Here is a 16,998-nt window from a genome sequence, read left to right on the forward strand (position 1 = left end):
GGCTCTGCTCACACTTACTGGCCTGAGGCCAAACCACGACCAACAACATTGGACACTCTGGAACAAAAAGCCTTCACTATATCATCCTGGAATATCCAAGGCCTGAGGTCATCTGCCTTTGGCCTAAAGAGCAGGAACCCGGACTTCACCAAAGAAATCGGTAATACAGACATTGTCATCCTGTATGAAACCTGGTATAGAGGAGATGGACCCACTGGTTGCCCTCTAGGTTACAGAGAGCTGGTAGTCCCATCCACCAAACTACCAGGTGTGAAACAGGGAAGGGACTCAGGGGGTATGCTAATTTGGTATAGAGCAGACCTAACTCACTCCATTAAATTAATCAAAACAGGAACATTCTACATTTGGCAAGAAATTCAAAAGGAAATTATCCTAACAGAGAAAAATGTCCTCCTGTGTGCTACCTATATCCCCCCACTAGAATCCCCATATTTTAATGAAGACAGCTTCTCCATCCTGGAGGGGGAAATCAATCATTTCCAGGCCCAGGGACATGTACTAGTCTGTGGCGACCTAAATGCCAGAACCGGACAAGAACCTGACACCCTCAGCACACAGGGGGACAAATATCTGCCTGTAGGTGACAGCATTCCCTCCCACATATGCCCCCCCTAGGCACAACTATGACAACATAACCAACAAAAACGGGTCACAACCTCTGCAGCTCTGACGCACGCTGGGTATGTACATAGTCAATGGTAGGCTTTGAGGGGACTCCTATGGTAGGTACACTTATAGCTCATCTCTTGGCAGTAGTACTGTAGACTACTTTATCACTGACCTCAACCCAGAGTCTCTCAGAGCGTTCACAGTCAGCCCACTGACACCCCTATCAGACCACAGCAAAATCACAGTCTACTTAAACAGAGCAATACTCAAATCATGAGGCATCAAAGCCAAAGGAACTGAGTAACATTAAGAAATGTTATAGATGGAAGGAATGCAATTTGGAAACCTACCAAAAAACAATTAGGCAACAACAAATTCAATCCCCTTTAGACAATTTCCTGGGTAAAACGTTCCACTGTAATAGGAAGGTGTAAACTTGGAAGTAGAAAATCTTAACAGTATATTTGACCTCTCAGCTTCCCTATCAAATCTAAAAATCTCAAATAGAAAACCAAAGAAAATTAACAACAATGACAAATGGTTTGATGAAGAATGCAAATATCTAAGAAAGAAATTGAGAAACCTGTCCAACCAAAAACATAGAGACCCGGAAAACCTGAGTCTACACCTTCACTATGGTGAATCACTAAAACAATACAGAAATACACTACGGAAAAAGAAGGAACAGCATGTGTCACACCCTGGCCATAGTTTACTTTGTATGTTTCTATGTTTTGGTTGGTCAGGGTGTGATCTGAGTGGGCATTCTATGTTGGATGTCTTGTTTGTGTATTTCTATGTCTGGCCTGATATGGTTCTCAATCAGAGGCAGGTGTTAGTCATTGTCTCTGATTGGGAACCATATTTAGGTAGCCTGGGTTTCACTGTGTGTTTGTGGGTGATTGTTCCTGTCTCTGTGTTTTGCACCAGATAGGGCTGGTTTAGGTTTTCGCACGTTTGTTATTTTGTTAGTTTATCCGTGTATAGTTTCTTTATTTAAATAAAATGAATAACAACCACGCTGCATTTTGGTCCGCTCCTCCTTCTACAGACGAAAGCCGTGACAGCATGTCAGAAATCAGCTCAATGTAATTGAAGAATCCATAGACTCTAACCACTTCTGGGAAAATTGGAAAACACTAAACAAACAACAACACAAAGAATTATCTATCCAAAATGGAGATGTATGGGTAAACCACTTCTCCAATCTGTTTGGCTCTATAACAAAGAATAAAGAGCAAAAACATATACATGATCAAATACAGATCTTAGAATCAACTATTAAAGACTACCAGAACCCACTGGATTCTCCAATTACATTGAATGAGTTACAGGACAAAATAAAAACCCTCCAACCCAAAAAGGCCTGTGGTGTTGATGGTATCCTCATTGAAATGATCAAATATACAGACAACAAATTGCAAATAGCTATACTAAAACTCTAACATCATCCTTAGCTCTGGCATCTTCCCCAATATTTGGAACCAAGGACTGATCACCCCAATCCACAAAAGTGGAGACAAATTTGACCCCAATAACTACCGTGGAATATGCGTCAACAGTACCCTTGGGAAAATCCTCTGCATTATCATTAACAGCAGACTCGTACACTTCCTCAATGAAAACAATGTACTGAGCAAATGTCAAATTGGCTTTTTACCAAATTACCAAAGTCTTCTCATGCTTGGTTGATTTCAAAAAAGCCTTCGACTCAATTTGGCATGAGGGTTGCTATACAAACTGATGGAAAGTGGTGTTGGGGGTAAAACATACGACATTATAAAATCCTCACCCTACTATAATCCGAAGTCAAATGTCTGCTGTTTGCTGATGATCTGGTGCTTCTGTCACCAACCAAGGAGGGCCTACAGCAGCACCTAGATCTTATGCACAGATTCTGTCAGACCTGGGCCCTGACAGTAAATCTCAGTAAGACCAAAATAATGGTGTTCCAAAAAAGGTCCAGTCACCAGGACCACAAATACAAATTCCATCTAGACACTGTTGCCCTAGAGCACACAAAAAAACTATACATACCTTGGCCTAAACATCAGCGCCACAGGTAACTTCCACAAAGCTGTGAACGATCTGAGAGACAAGGCAAGAAGGGCATTCTATGCCATCAAAAGGAACATAAATCTCAACATACCAATTAGGATTTGGCTAAAAATACTTGAATCAGTCATAGAGCCCATTGCCCTTTATGGTTGTGAGGTCTGGGGTCCGCTCACCAACCAAGACTTCACAAAATGGGACAAACACCAAATTGAGACTCTGCACGCGGAATTCTGCAAAAATATCCTCCGTGTACAATGTAGAACACCAAATAATGCATGCAGAGCAGAATTAGGCCGATGCCCACTAATTATCAAAATCCAGAAAAGAGCCGTTAAATTCTATAACCACCTAAAAGGAAGCGATTCCCAAACCTTCCACAACAAAGCCATCACCTCTACAGAGAGATGAACCTGGAGAAGAGTCCCCTAAGCAAGCTGGTCCTGGGGCTCTGTTCACAAACACAAACACACCCTACAGAGCCCCAGGACAGCAGCACAATTAGACCCAACCAAATCATGAGAAAACAAAAAGATAATTACTTGACACATTGGAAAGAATTAACAAAAAAACAGAGCAAACTAGAATGCTATTTGGCCCTACACAGAGAGTACACAGCGGCTGAATACCTGACCACTGTGACTGACCCAAAATTAAGGAAAGCTTTGACTATGTACAGACTCAGTGAGCATAGCCTTGCTATTGAGAAAGGCCGCCGTAGGCAGACATGGCTCTCAAGAGAAGACAGGCTATGTGCTCACTGCCCACAAAATGAGGTGGAAACTGAGCTGCACTTCCTAACCTCCTGCCCAGTGTATGACCATATTAGAGAGACATATTTCCCTCAGATTACACAGATCCACAAAGAATTTGAAAACAAATCCAATTTTGAAAAACTCCCATATCTACTGGGTGAAATTCCACAGTGTGCAATCACAGCAGCAAGAGTTGTGACCTGTTGCCACGAGAAAAGGGCAACCAGTGAAGAACACACACCATTGTAAATACAACACATATCTATGCTTATTTATTTTATCTTGTGTCCTTTACCATTTGTACATTGTTAAAACACTGTATATATATATATATATATAATATGACATTTGTAATGACTTATTGTTTTGAAACTTCTGTATGTGTGATGTTTACTGTTAATTTTTATTGTTTATTTAACTTTATATATTCACTTTATATATTATCTACCTCACTTGCTTTGGCAATGTTAACACATGTTTCCCATGCCAATAAAGCCCTTGAATTGAATTGAATTGAATTGAGAGAGAGAGATAGAGAGAGAAGAGGGAGAGAGAGAGAGAGAGAGAGAGAGAGAGAAGAGGGAGAAGAGGGAGAGAGAGAGAGAGAGAGAGAGAGAGAGAGAAGAGGGAGAGAGAGAGATGTGTGATGTCTACTGTTAATTTTTATTGTTTATTTCACTTTATATATTATCTACCTTACTTGCTTTGGCAATGTTAACACATGTTACCCATGCCAATAAAGCCCTTGAATTGAATTGAATTGAATTGAGAGAGAGAGATAGAGAGAGAAGAGGGAGAGAGAGGGAGAGAGAGAGAGAGAGAAGAGGGAGAAGAGGGAGAGAGAGAAGGTGTCGACTACAGAGGGAAGGACACTTAGTGGTCATCATACAATGACATTATACACACCAGCAGAGTTGTCAAATTGAGTTGATATGTTACCTGGAAGTACCAGTGATAAGACGAACTGGACCAGTTTGTTTATTTTCCATTCAGAGCAGAGAGGCTGTTTAATGTCAACTGCTAGATTATAAAATGTGTTTATGATGAACCGTAAACATGGTCTTCCATAGAAAACATTGAGAGTTCAACGCCTTGTGAAGACATCTCCACTTTCCTTATAAAGGCACTACTGGTTACCATATCATACGTATCACAGTGTCTCTGACTTCTACCAGGGAAGTAAGGCCCTTCATGTACCACAGAGAGATGCAAGCTACAGGCTGTTTTCCTTATTACTGCACCATGTAGATCAGAACTGCCAATTGATAACTGACTAAACAATTGTGAGCTGGGGACAGGTCAATAAGGGACAGGTCAGCAACATCCCAGGGATAAATGCTGGACCAGGGATCAGGGGTCAGAGGTTGAGAAACACTGCAGCTAGCACAGCAGTACAATGTATCTATGGCATATAAGATGGCTTTGGAACACAAACCATATGCAGCAGAAGATGAGAGAACTGTGTCTCTGACCCACTTCTGTTCAAAGGAACACACACACACACACACACACACACACACACACACACACACACACACACACACACACACACACACACACACACACACACACACACACACACACACGCACACACGCACACACACACATATATAATCTCCCCAGGGTCAAACCTCTCATTATAATAAACTGTCGTGAGCAGAGATCTCAGTAGCTGTGTTCTTTTCCTCTTTCTAACTTCCCAACTCAGCCCCTCATGCTAGCATGTCCATGCAGCCATACAGACTATCACTCCTCTCTGTTGACAACCTGCCCCTCATACTAGCATGTCCATGCAGCCATACAGACTATCACTCCTCTCTGTTGACAACCTGCCCCTCATACTAGCATGTCCATACAGCCATACAGACTATCACTCCTCTCTGTTGACAACCTGCCCCTCATACTAGCATGTCCATGCAGCCATTCAGACTATCACTCCTCTCTGTTGACAACCTGCCCCTCATACTAGCATGTCCATACAGCCATACAGACTATCACTCCTCTCTGTTGACAACCTGCCCCTCACAGTGACATGGTCTTCTAACCATTCCCTGGTCCTGGCCTATATTGTCACACCTCACCTCAGCTTTTTACAAGTGGAACCTAACATACAGTACATACAGCACCCCATAAGACTCACATCAAAGTGATTACAAGATTACCTATGTTGGGTACACCCAAGAGTCAATGTGTCATTCAACGTGTCATTAATTTCAACCCCTCTCCACTCCATTGTGGTGCCATATAGTAGCAGTGGCATCATCAAGGCTCAATCTCACTTGATTCAACAGCTCAACTAGTCATCAGGCCATTGATGTTGGGTGTACTTGAGGAGCATAGAAACACTGTGTCTTACCTCCAGAGCTGCAGCCCTCTTCAGTAGCAGCTGTTCTATATTCCTGGCTGCCCTAGCCACTAGTTCCTCAGCATCATTCGACTCTACTGTGTACAGGTTCTGGTTGTCCAGGAAGATCTACAGATGGACAGACAGACAAACAGAGAGAGAGACAGAGAGACAGAAAGAGACAGAGAGAGACAGAGAGACCGAGAGACAGAAAGAGACAGAGAGAGACAGAGAAACAGAGCGACCGAGAGACAGAGAGAGACAGAGAAACAGAGCGACCGAGAGACAGAGAGAGACAGAGAGACAGAGAAACAGAGCGACCGAGAGACAGAGAGACAGTGATCGAGAGACAGAAAGAGACAGAGAGACAGAGAAACAGAGTGACCGAGAGACAGAGAGAGACAGTGATCGAGAGACAGAAAGAGAGAGAGAGACAGAGAAACAGAGCGACCGAGAGACAGGCAGAAAGAAAAAGAGAGAGACATAGAGAGAGAGAGACATTAGGTGGAATTAGGTGGACATTAGGTTGACATTAGGTCGACATGAGGTGGAAACTGAGCTGCACTTCCTAACCTCCTACCCAATGTATGAACACATTAGAGACACATATTTCCCTCAGATTACACAGATCCACAAAGAATTCAAAAACAAACCCGGTTTTGATAAACTCTCATATCTACTGGGTGAAATACCAGTGTGCATCACAGCAGCAAGATTTGTGACCTGTTGCCACAAGAAAAGGGCAACCAGTGAAGAACAAACAAATACAAATACAACCCATATTTATGCTTATTTATTTTCCCTTTTGTACTTTAATCATTTGTACATCATTACAACACTGTATATATATATATGTGTATAATTTGACATTTGTAATGTCTTTATTCTTTTGAACCTTCTGTGTAATGTTTAATGTTAATTTTTATTCTTTTGAACCTTCTGTGTAATGTATAATGTTAATTTTTATTGTACTTTTGTATATTATCTACCTCACTTGCTTTTGCAATGTTAACATATGTTTCCCATGCCAATAAAGCCCATTGAATTGAATTGAGAGAGAGAGAGAGAGAGAGAGCGACAGAGAGACAGAGAGAGGGCGACAGAGAGCGACAGAGAGAGAGCGAAGGAGAGAGAGACAGAGAAACAGAGAGAGAGAGAGCGACAGAGAGAGACAGTGTAACGGCGTTCTTTGTTTGTCGCAAGAAAGTCAGACCGAAATGCAGCGTGTTGGTTACTCATGTCTTTAATGAAACAAATGACGATACATGAAATAACTTATAAATACAAAAACAACAAACGAAATGTGAAAAACCTATACAGCCTGTCTGGTGAACACTAACACAGAGACAGGAACAATCACCCACGAAATACAGGCTACCTAAATACGGTTCCCAATCAGAGACAACGAGAATCACCTGACTCTGATTGAGAACCGCCTCAGGCAGCCAAACCTATGCCACACCCCTACTCAGCCGCAATCCCAATAACTAAAAAACCCCACTATGAAATACAACAACATAAACCCATGTCACACCCTGGCCTGACCAACTAATTAACGAAAACACAAAATACTAAGACCAAGGCGCGACAGACAGAGAGAGAGCAAAAGAGAAACAGAGCGACCGAGTGACAGAGAGAGACAGAGAGAGACAGAGAGAAAAGGGCAACCAGTGAAGAACAAACACCATTGTAAATACAACCCATATTTATGCTTATTTATTTTATCTTGTGTCCTTTAACCATTTGTACATTGTTAAAACACTGTATATATATAATATGACATTTGTAATGTCTTTATTGTTTTGAAACTTCTGTATGTGTAATGTTTACTGTTAATTTTTTATTGTTTTTCACTTTATATATTCACTTTATATATTATCTACCTCACTTGCTTTGGCAACGTTAACACATGTTTCCCATGCCAATAAAGCCCTTGAATTGAATTTGAATTGAGAGAGAGAGAGAGAGAGAGAGAGAGAAACAGAGCGACCGAGAGTCAGAGAGAGACAGAGAAACAGAGCGACCGAGTGACAGAGAGAGAGAAGGAGAGAGAGAGAGAGGGAGAGAGAAACAGAGCGACCGAGAGACAGAGAAAGAGAGAGAGAGAGAGAGAGAGAAACAGAGCGACCGAGAGACAGAGCGAGAGAGAGAAACAGAGAGAGAGAGAGAGAGAGAGAGAGAGATGATGTAAACTGGTTACATATACTGTATGTAACAGTCTGAAAAAGATTAGTCCCTTGATAGTAGAGGTTCATGTTTGATGTTATGCAGTGACTACTATGCACTGTAAAATGTTATGAAATGTTAGGTCACCTCTGTGTGTGTGTGTGTTTTGTACCTGTGTGAGGTTCTTCCCGGCGCTGGCCATGTCTGCCAGGGTCACCAGCTCTATCTGCATCTGATCCACCCATTCCTTTATTCTATAGGACAAGAGAGACGCACAAACAACCAGTCAGATCACAAAAACAGACACCAAACATCCCATACCAGTAGTTCAATTAAATACCTCCCTCTTCACCTAAATTAACCAGTGTTTATGCTACTTGTAGCTGCTTATCCTCAGCCAACATCAATGCCAATCAGATAACCTCAGATGGTTTCAAACCTAATATAACCACATCAGATGGCTTTCACAAGAATGGAACATGGCATCACCTGTCCAATCAAATGAGCAAAAATCACTAATACAATGTCACTCGATAAGATCACCGGCATAGCCGTCAACACTGCCAGAGCTAATCAGATCATTCTCTCAGGGGTTAAGGAAAAAGTCAACCAATCAAATACTTATTACTAGGTTCACACCTAATGTCAACCAATCAAATATGTATCACTGGGTTCAAACACAAAGTCAGCCAATTATATTACTTTCTCAGGGGTCAGAAACAAGGTCATCCAATCAGGTAGCTGTCTCAAGGTGGGTCAGACCAGTGAGAGACAGTGATGTGTGTGGACAGGCACTCTACAGAACTCTACCTGTGTGTGTGTCGGAGTGAGTGAGTGTGTGTGAGAGAGTGTGAGTGTGCGTGTGACGGTGTCAGAGTGAACTGCGACCAAATGGCTCCTCTCCATATCAAAGAGCTGCAGAGCCAAAAGTTCACTGACTGGCCTCTTGATAATATCACTATTGACATCTCACTCTCCCTCTGTCCCTCTCTCTCCCTCCCTCCCTCCCTCCCTCACTCTCTGGATCACATTGTTGGTATATCTCCTGACACCCTGAGGACAGCAATAGAGGAAATTCTAAATGATCGATACAAATAAAATAATCTATTAATTACAGAATCAACACTTGAGCTTCAAACACCAAAAATACAATAATTAAATCAAAACAGTTGCAATTTTCATGAAATTCATTAAAGCCCTAAACTGCCCTCGAGTCACCAGAGAGTAAATATGTAGGGGGGTTTGTAGGCTATTCCAAAAATGGGGGCACTAAAACTAAAGGTGGATTTACCTATAGATCGGTACTAGTGGAACCTCAAGAGTTAACCATCCGGGTTTGGTGTCTCATAGTTGAACATTGTAACAGTGAGGTAGGTAGGCAGCGTGTGTAGTAGAGCTGTTAACCCAACAGAGGCTAATACAGTGAGGACCAGCCAACCTGTTGATACCTGTGATAACTGTCACCTGTGATAAAGCGAAGGGGGCTACGGTAGATGGCATCCAAAGGTTTTTAAGAGTCGTGGCTGCTGCATTCCGATGAACACAAAGTTGACTGTACAATCTGCTTCCTGCTGTTTAGTGAGAGACATGATCTATTTCGATAAAAGAAGCCAACTTATGTCTCAGCTTCTTAACTAGCTCAACCTCAAATTATTGTCAATCCAAAAGCCCAGATATTTATTCGTGGGAATCTGCTCAATGAAAGAACAATCCAACCATCTGAAATATTTCTACGAAAAACAGCATGCATTTAGTTTTTCCAGCATAAAGTACCAGTTTTGAATAAACAAGAAAGAGAGAGAGACAGAGTGAGAGAGAGAAAGAGAGAAACAGGACTATTAATCTTGCGTGCAGAAGGCTGGGGGTTGGAGCGGGGTGTAGATGCTCTTATTGTCATTCATTGTCACTCACAGACCCTGCCATGAGCCTCCCTGACGGCCAGGGGAGAGACGTCACACACACACACACAAACACATACACAGAGCAGGAGACAAACACATACACACAGAGCAGGAGGCAAACACATACACACAGAGCAGGAGACAAACACATACACACAGAGCAAGAGACAAACACATACACACAGAGCAAGAGACAAACACATACACACAGAGCAAGAGACAAACACATACACACAGAGCAAGAGACAAACACATACACACAGAGCAAGAGACACACACATACACACAGAGCAAGAGACAAACACATACACACAGAGCAAGAGACAAACACATACACACAGAGCAAGAGACAAACACATACACACAGAGCAAGAGACACACACATACACACACAAACACATACACACAGAGCAAGAGACAAACACATACACACAGAGCAAGAGACAAACACATACACACAGAGCAAGAGACAAACACATACACACAGAGCAAGAGACAAACACATACACACAGAGCAAGAGACACACACATACACACACAAACACATACACACAGAGCAAGAGACAAACATACACACAGAGCAGGAGACAAACACATACACACAGAGCAAGAGACAAACACATACACACACATACACACAGAGCAAGAGACAGACACATACAAACAGAGCAAGAGACAAACACATTCACACAGAGCAAGAGACAAACACATACACACAGAGCAAGAGACAAACACATACACACAGAGCAAGAGACAAACACATACACACAGAGCAGGAGGCAAACACATACACACAGAGCAGGAGACAAACACATACACACAGAGCAAGAGACAAACACATACACACAGAGCAAGAGACAAACACATACACACAGTGCTAGAGACAAACACATACACACAGAGCAAGAGACAAAGACATACACACAGAGCAAGAGATAAACACATACACACAGAGCAAGAGACAAACACATACACACAGAGCAAGAGACAAACACATACACACAGAGCAAGAGACAAACACATACACACAGAGCAAGAGACACACACATACACACACAAACACATACACACAGAGCAAGAGACAAACACATACACACAGAGCAAGAGACAAACACATACACACAGAGCAAGAGACAAACACATACACACAGAGCAAGAGACAAACACATACACACAGAGCAAGAGACACACACATACACACACAAACACATACACACAGAGCAAGAGACAAACATACACACAGAGCAGGAGACAAACACATACACACAGAGCAAGAGACAAACACATACACACACATACACACAGAGCAAGAGACAGACACATACAAACAGAGCAAGAGACAAACACATTCACACAGAGCAAGAGACAAACACATACACACAGAGCAAGAGACAAACACATACACACAGAGCAAGAGACAAACACATACACACAGAGCAAGAGACAAACACATACACACAGAGCAAGAGATAAACACATACACACAGAGCAAGAGACAAACACATACACACACAAACAAACACATACACACAGAGCAAGAGACAAACACATACACACAGAGCAAGAGACAAACACATACACACACACACACACATACACACAGAGCAAGAGACAAACACATACACACAGAGCAAGAGACAAACACATTCACACAGAGCAAGATACAAACACATACACGCACAAACACATACACACAGAGCAAGAGACAAACACATACACATACACACAGAGCAAGAGACAAACACATACACACAGAGCAAGAGACAAACACATACACACAGAGCAAGAGACAAACACATACACACAGAGCAAGAGACACACACGTACACACACAAACAAACACATACACAGAGCAAGAGACAAACACATACACACACAAACACATACACACAGAGCAAGAGACAAACACACACACAAACACATACACACAGAGCAAGAGACACACACGTACACACACAAACAAACACATACACACAGAGCAAGAGACAAACACATACACACACAAACAAACACATACACACAGAGCAAGAGACAAACACACACACAAACACATACACACAGAGCAAGAGACACACACGTACACACACAAACAAACACATACACAGAGCAAGAGACAAACACATACACACACAAACAAACACATACACACAGAGCAAGAGACACACACACACGTACACACACAAACACATTTGACATTTGTTCATAACACAGTCCCTGAGAGTAATGAGTGTAAAGCTGGTTACTTGAATGTGTGCAGAGGATCGTGACCAGGGAGAGGGGAAGACACAGAGAGGGGCTGGGGGGTTAAGGATGCCAGCTCTGGAATGTGGATGGGGAAGTAAGAGAGAGAAGACTGGGGGAGTGAAAGAGGTGAAGATGGGGTAAGAGGAGGTGAGGTAGAAGGAAGAATCGTGTCCCTAAATGTCTCAGTGGACTCGTCTTGGATGAGTATCATTGCCAAGTCACAAGTATACCAAGTTTCAGACACCTAATCTGCCTCTCTTTTCCTCTCTATAGTGCCTAAGCTCTAAAGTCCTGGAGCTCTGAGCAGACAGTTTGTGTGTGTGTGTGTGTGTGTGTGTGTGTTTATGTCTGTGTAAATATTCCTTACTAGTGTTGCCAGCTTCATTCCATCACAGAGTCTCTCCACAGCATGGCAGATTTGTGAATGGTTTGATGATACGATCTGTTTGGCACACATCTCCATTCAGACCACATTCAAACTCATCCACTATGTGTGTGTGTGTGTGTATGTGTGGTACCTCAGCGCTGCTCTGTTCTTATGTTCCCCTAAATGAGGCATGTAATCCAATTAAAAGGCCAACACAGGATTACAACAATAGGAGAGTGGGAGGGAGGAGAGAGAGAGAGAGAGAGAGGAGGGGGAGAGAGATTGAGCTTCCCTATTAAGTCCAACAATTTCAAGCAGACAACCTAAGAAAATGATGGTTTGATGAAGAATGCAAAAACCTAAGAAAGGAATGGAGAAACCTATCGAACCAAAAACATAGAGACCCAGACAATCAGGCTTCACTATGGTGAATCACTAAAACAATACAGAAATACACTACGGAAAAAGAAGGAACAGCATGTCAGAAATCAGCTCAATGTAATTGAAGAACCCATAGAATCTAATCACTTCTGACAAAATTGGAAAACTCTAAACTAACAACAACACAACGTGTTATTTATTCAAAATGGAGATGTATGGATAAACCTCTTTTCCAATCTTTATGGCTCAATAACAAAGAACAAACAGAAAAAACATACACATGATTAATCACAAATCAGCTATTAAAGACTACCAGAACCCACGGGATTCTCCAATTACATTGAATGAACTACAGGACAAAATACAAACCCTCCAACCAAAAAAGGCATGTGGTGTTGATCTTAAATGAAATGACAAAAAAAACAGACCACAAATTCCTATTGGCTTAAACTCTCCAACACCATCCTCAACTCAGGCATCTTCCCCAATATTTCGAACCAATGACTGATCACCCCAATCTACAAAAGTGGAGACAAATTTGACCCCAATAACTATCGTGGGATATGCGTCAACAACAAACTTGAGAAAATCCTCTGCATTATAAATAACAGCAGACTTGTACATTTCCTCAGTGAAAACAATGTACTGACAAATGTCAAATTGGCTTTTAACCAAATTACCGTACGACAGGCCACATATTCACCATGCACATCCTATTGACAAACAAACCAAAACAAAGGCTAAGTCTTCTCATGCTTTGTTGATTTCATAAAAGCTTTTGACTCAATTTGGCCTGAGGGTCTGCTATACAAAGTGACTGAAGCGGTTTTGGGGTGAAAATACACAACCTCATCAAATCCATGTACACAAACAACAAGTATGTGGTAAAAATTGGAAAAAAAACGCACATTTTTTCCCGCAGGGCCGTGAGGTGAGACAGGGATGCAGCTTGAGCCCCAACCTCTTCAATATACTGTATATACACTGCTCAAAAAAAATAAAGGGAACACTAAAATAACACATCCTAGATCTGAATTAATGAAATATTCTTAAATACTTTTTTCTTTACATAGTTGGATGTGCTGACAACAAAATCACACAAAAATTATCAATGGAAATCAAATGTATCAACTCATGGAGGTCTGGATTTGGAGTCACACTCAAAATTAAAGTGGAAAACCACACTACAGGCTGATCCAACTTTGATGTAATGTCCTTAAAACAAGTCAAAATGAGGCTCAGTAGTGTGTGTGGCTTCCACGTGCCTGTTTGACCTCCCTACAACGCCTGGGCATGCTCCTGATGAGGTGGTGGATGGTCTCCTGAGGGATCTCCTCCCAGACCTGGACTAAAGCATCCGCCAACTCCTGGACAGTCTGTGGTGCAACGTGGAGTTGGTGGATGGAGCGAGACATGATGTCCCAGATGTGCTCAATTGGATTCAGGTCTGGGGAACGGGTGGGCCAGTCCATAGCATCAATGCCTTCCTCTTGCATGAACTGCTGACACACTCCAGCCACATGAGGTCTAGCATTGTCTTGCATTAGGAGGAACTCAGGGCCACCCGACCCAGCATATTGTCTCACAAGGGGTCTGAGGATCTCATCTCGGTACCTAATGGCAGTCAGGCTACCTCTGGCGAGCACATGGAGTGCTGTGCGGCCCCCCAAAGAAATGCCACCCCACACCATGACTGACCCACCACCAAACCGGTCATGCTGGAGGATGCTGAAAGGATGTTGCAGGCAGCAGGACGTTCTCCACGGCGTCTCCAGACTCTGTCGCGTCTGTCACATGCTCAGTGTCAACCTGCTTTCATCTGTGAAGAGCACAGGGCGCCAGTGGCGAATTTGCCAATATTGGTGTTCTCTGGCAAATGCCAAAAGTCCTGCACGGTGTTGGGCTGTAAACACAACCCCCACCTGTGGACGTCCGGCCCTCATACCACCCTCATGGAGTCTGTTTCTGACCGTTTGAGCAGACACATGCACATTTGTGGCCTGCTGGAGTTAATTTTGCAGGGCTTTGGCAGTGCTCCTCCTGCTCCTCCTTGCACAAAGGTGGAGGTAGCGGTCCTGCTGCTGGGTTGTTGCCCTCCTACGGCCTCCTCCACGTCTCCTGTTGTACTGGCCTGTCAACTGGTAGCACCTCCATGCTCTGGACACTACGCTGACAGACACAGCAAACCTTCTTGCCACAGCTCGCTCTGATGTGCCATCCTGGATGACCTGCACTACCTGAGCCACTTGTGTGGGTTGTAGACTCCGCCTCATGCTACCACTAGAGTGAAAGCACCGCCAGCATTCAATAGTGACCAAAACAGAAACAGAAACTGAGAAGTGGTCTGTGGTCACCACCCGCAGAACCACTACTTTTTGGGGGTGTCTTGCTAATTGCCTATAATTTCCACCTGTTGTCTATACCATTTGCACAACAGCATGTGACATTTATTGTCAATCAGTGTTGCTTCCTAAGTGGACAGTTTGATTTCACAGAAGTGTGATTGACTTGGAGTTACATTGTGTTTTTTAAGTGTTCCCTTTATTTTTTTGAGCATTGTGTATATATATACATATATATCAACAAATTTGCGAAGGCACTAGAACAGTCTATAGCACCCGGCCTCACCCTACTAGAATCTGAAGTCAAATATCTACTGTTTGCTGATGATCTTGTGCTTCTATCCTCAACCAAGGAGGGCCTACAGCAGCACCTAGATCTTCTGCTTTGACCTGGGCTTTGACAGTAAATCTCAGTAAGACCAAGATAATGGTGCTCCAAAAAAAGGTCCAGTTGCCAGGACCACAAATACAAGTTCCATCCAGACACTGTTACCCTTTAGCACACAAAAACTATAGATACCTCAGCCTAAACATCAGCGGGTAACTTCCACAACGCTGTGAACGATCTGAGAGACAAGTTAAGAAGGGCCTTCTATGCCATCAAAAGGAACATAACATTTGGCATACTGGCTAAAAATAGTTGAATACATTATAGAACCCATTGCCCTTTATGGTTGTGAGGTCTGGGGTCCGCTCACCAACCAAGAATTCACAAAATGTGATAAACTGTCACAACTTCCACCTCTCCTTGTTCGGCGATCGGCGTCACCGGCTATCTAGCCATCGCCGCTCCATTTTTCATAGGTCCATTTGTCTTGTCTTGTTCCATACACACCTGGTTTTCATTTCCCCAATCTACTTGTATTTAACCCTCTGTTTCCCATCATGTATTTGTGTGTAATTGTTTCATGTTATGTGGTGTTTGATTTATGTGCTTGATTTTGGAATGGAAAATAAATGAGCGCCTGTTAACTATACTCTGCTCTCCTTCACCTGACTTCGCCTCCAGTACACACCATAACAGAATTACACACCTCTAATCGAGTCAGCTGGAGCAGGTACCCAGGTTAGAGGAGTCGAGGAGAGAGTCCAGGAACATTCGGCCATGTTACATCATCTTGGTGCCATGATGGACCGCGTTGTCCAGACCATGGACCGCTGGGAGAGACAGGAAGTCTCTCCAGTGCCTCGACCAGCACAACCGGGGTTGTCTCCACCAGTCCCATCTGGAGAAAGTTCCAGTGGGATGCGTCTCTCCCTTCCCATGAAGTATGATGGAATGGCAGCACAGTGCCAGGGATTCTTGTTACAACTGAACCTCTGCCTGGCCACTGTGCACCCAGCTCCCTCAGGAAGGGAGAGAGTGGCCACCCGCGTCTCCTGCTTCATGGGAGGAGCGCTGGAGTGGGCAAACGCCGTGTGGAGAGAAGAGACACGGCTTTGGACCACGTTGAGAAGTTCACACATCGCTTCCGGGTCGTCTTTGACCATCCACCTGAAGGTAGAGCGTCGGGGGAAATGCTCTTCCAATTGAGGCAGGGGACTACAACAACATTGACGAATACGCTGATTCGGTGAGCGAGTTCATCAGAAAGTGCATCGGCGATGTCATACCCACAGCAACGATTAAAACATTTCCAAACCAGAAACCGTGATGGCAGCATTCGCGCGAAACAGAAAGCGCAAACCACTGCTTTTAACCAGGGCAAGGTGACCGGAAACATAACCGAATACAAACAGTGAAGCTATTCCCTCCGCGAGGCAATCAAACAAGCTAAGCGTCAGTATAGAGACAAAGTAGAGTTGCAATTCA

The 16,998-nt window shown here is 43.2% G+C and overlaps 1 protein-coding gene across 1 annotated transcript in view; it reads right to left on the reverse strand.

Annotated features, from left to right (window-relative positions):
- Positions 1–8,191, reverse strand: part of LOC135509304 (voltage-dependent calcium channel subunit alpha-2/delta-1) — a 90,675-nt gene extending 82,484 nt beyond the window's left edge. The window contains exons 1-2 of the mRNA XM_064929841.1: positions 8,123–8,191; positions 5,797–5,913 (exon numbers count right to left, since the gene is read on the reverse strand). Coding sequence (XP_064785913.1) covers positions 5,797–5,913; positions 8,123–8,182 — 177 coding nt within the window. The 5' untranslated portion in view covers positions 8,183–8,191. The remainder of the gene's footprint in view (positions 1–5,796; positions 5,914–8,122) is intronic.
- Positions 8,192–16,998: the final 8,807 nt, after the last annotated feature.

This window comes from Oncorhynchus masou, chromosome 22, assembly GCF_036934945.1.
Source record: "Oncorhynchus masou masou isolate Uvic2021 chromosome 22, UVic_Omas_1.1, whole genome shotgun sequence".
NCBI classification, from domain to species: domain Eukaryota; kingdom Metazoa; phylum Chordata; class Actinopteri; order Salmoniformes; family Salmonidae; genus Oncorhynchus; species Oncorhynchus masou.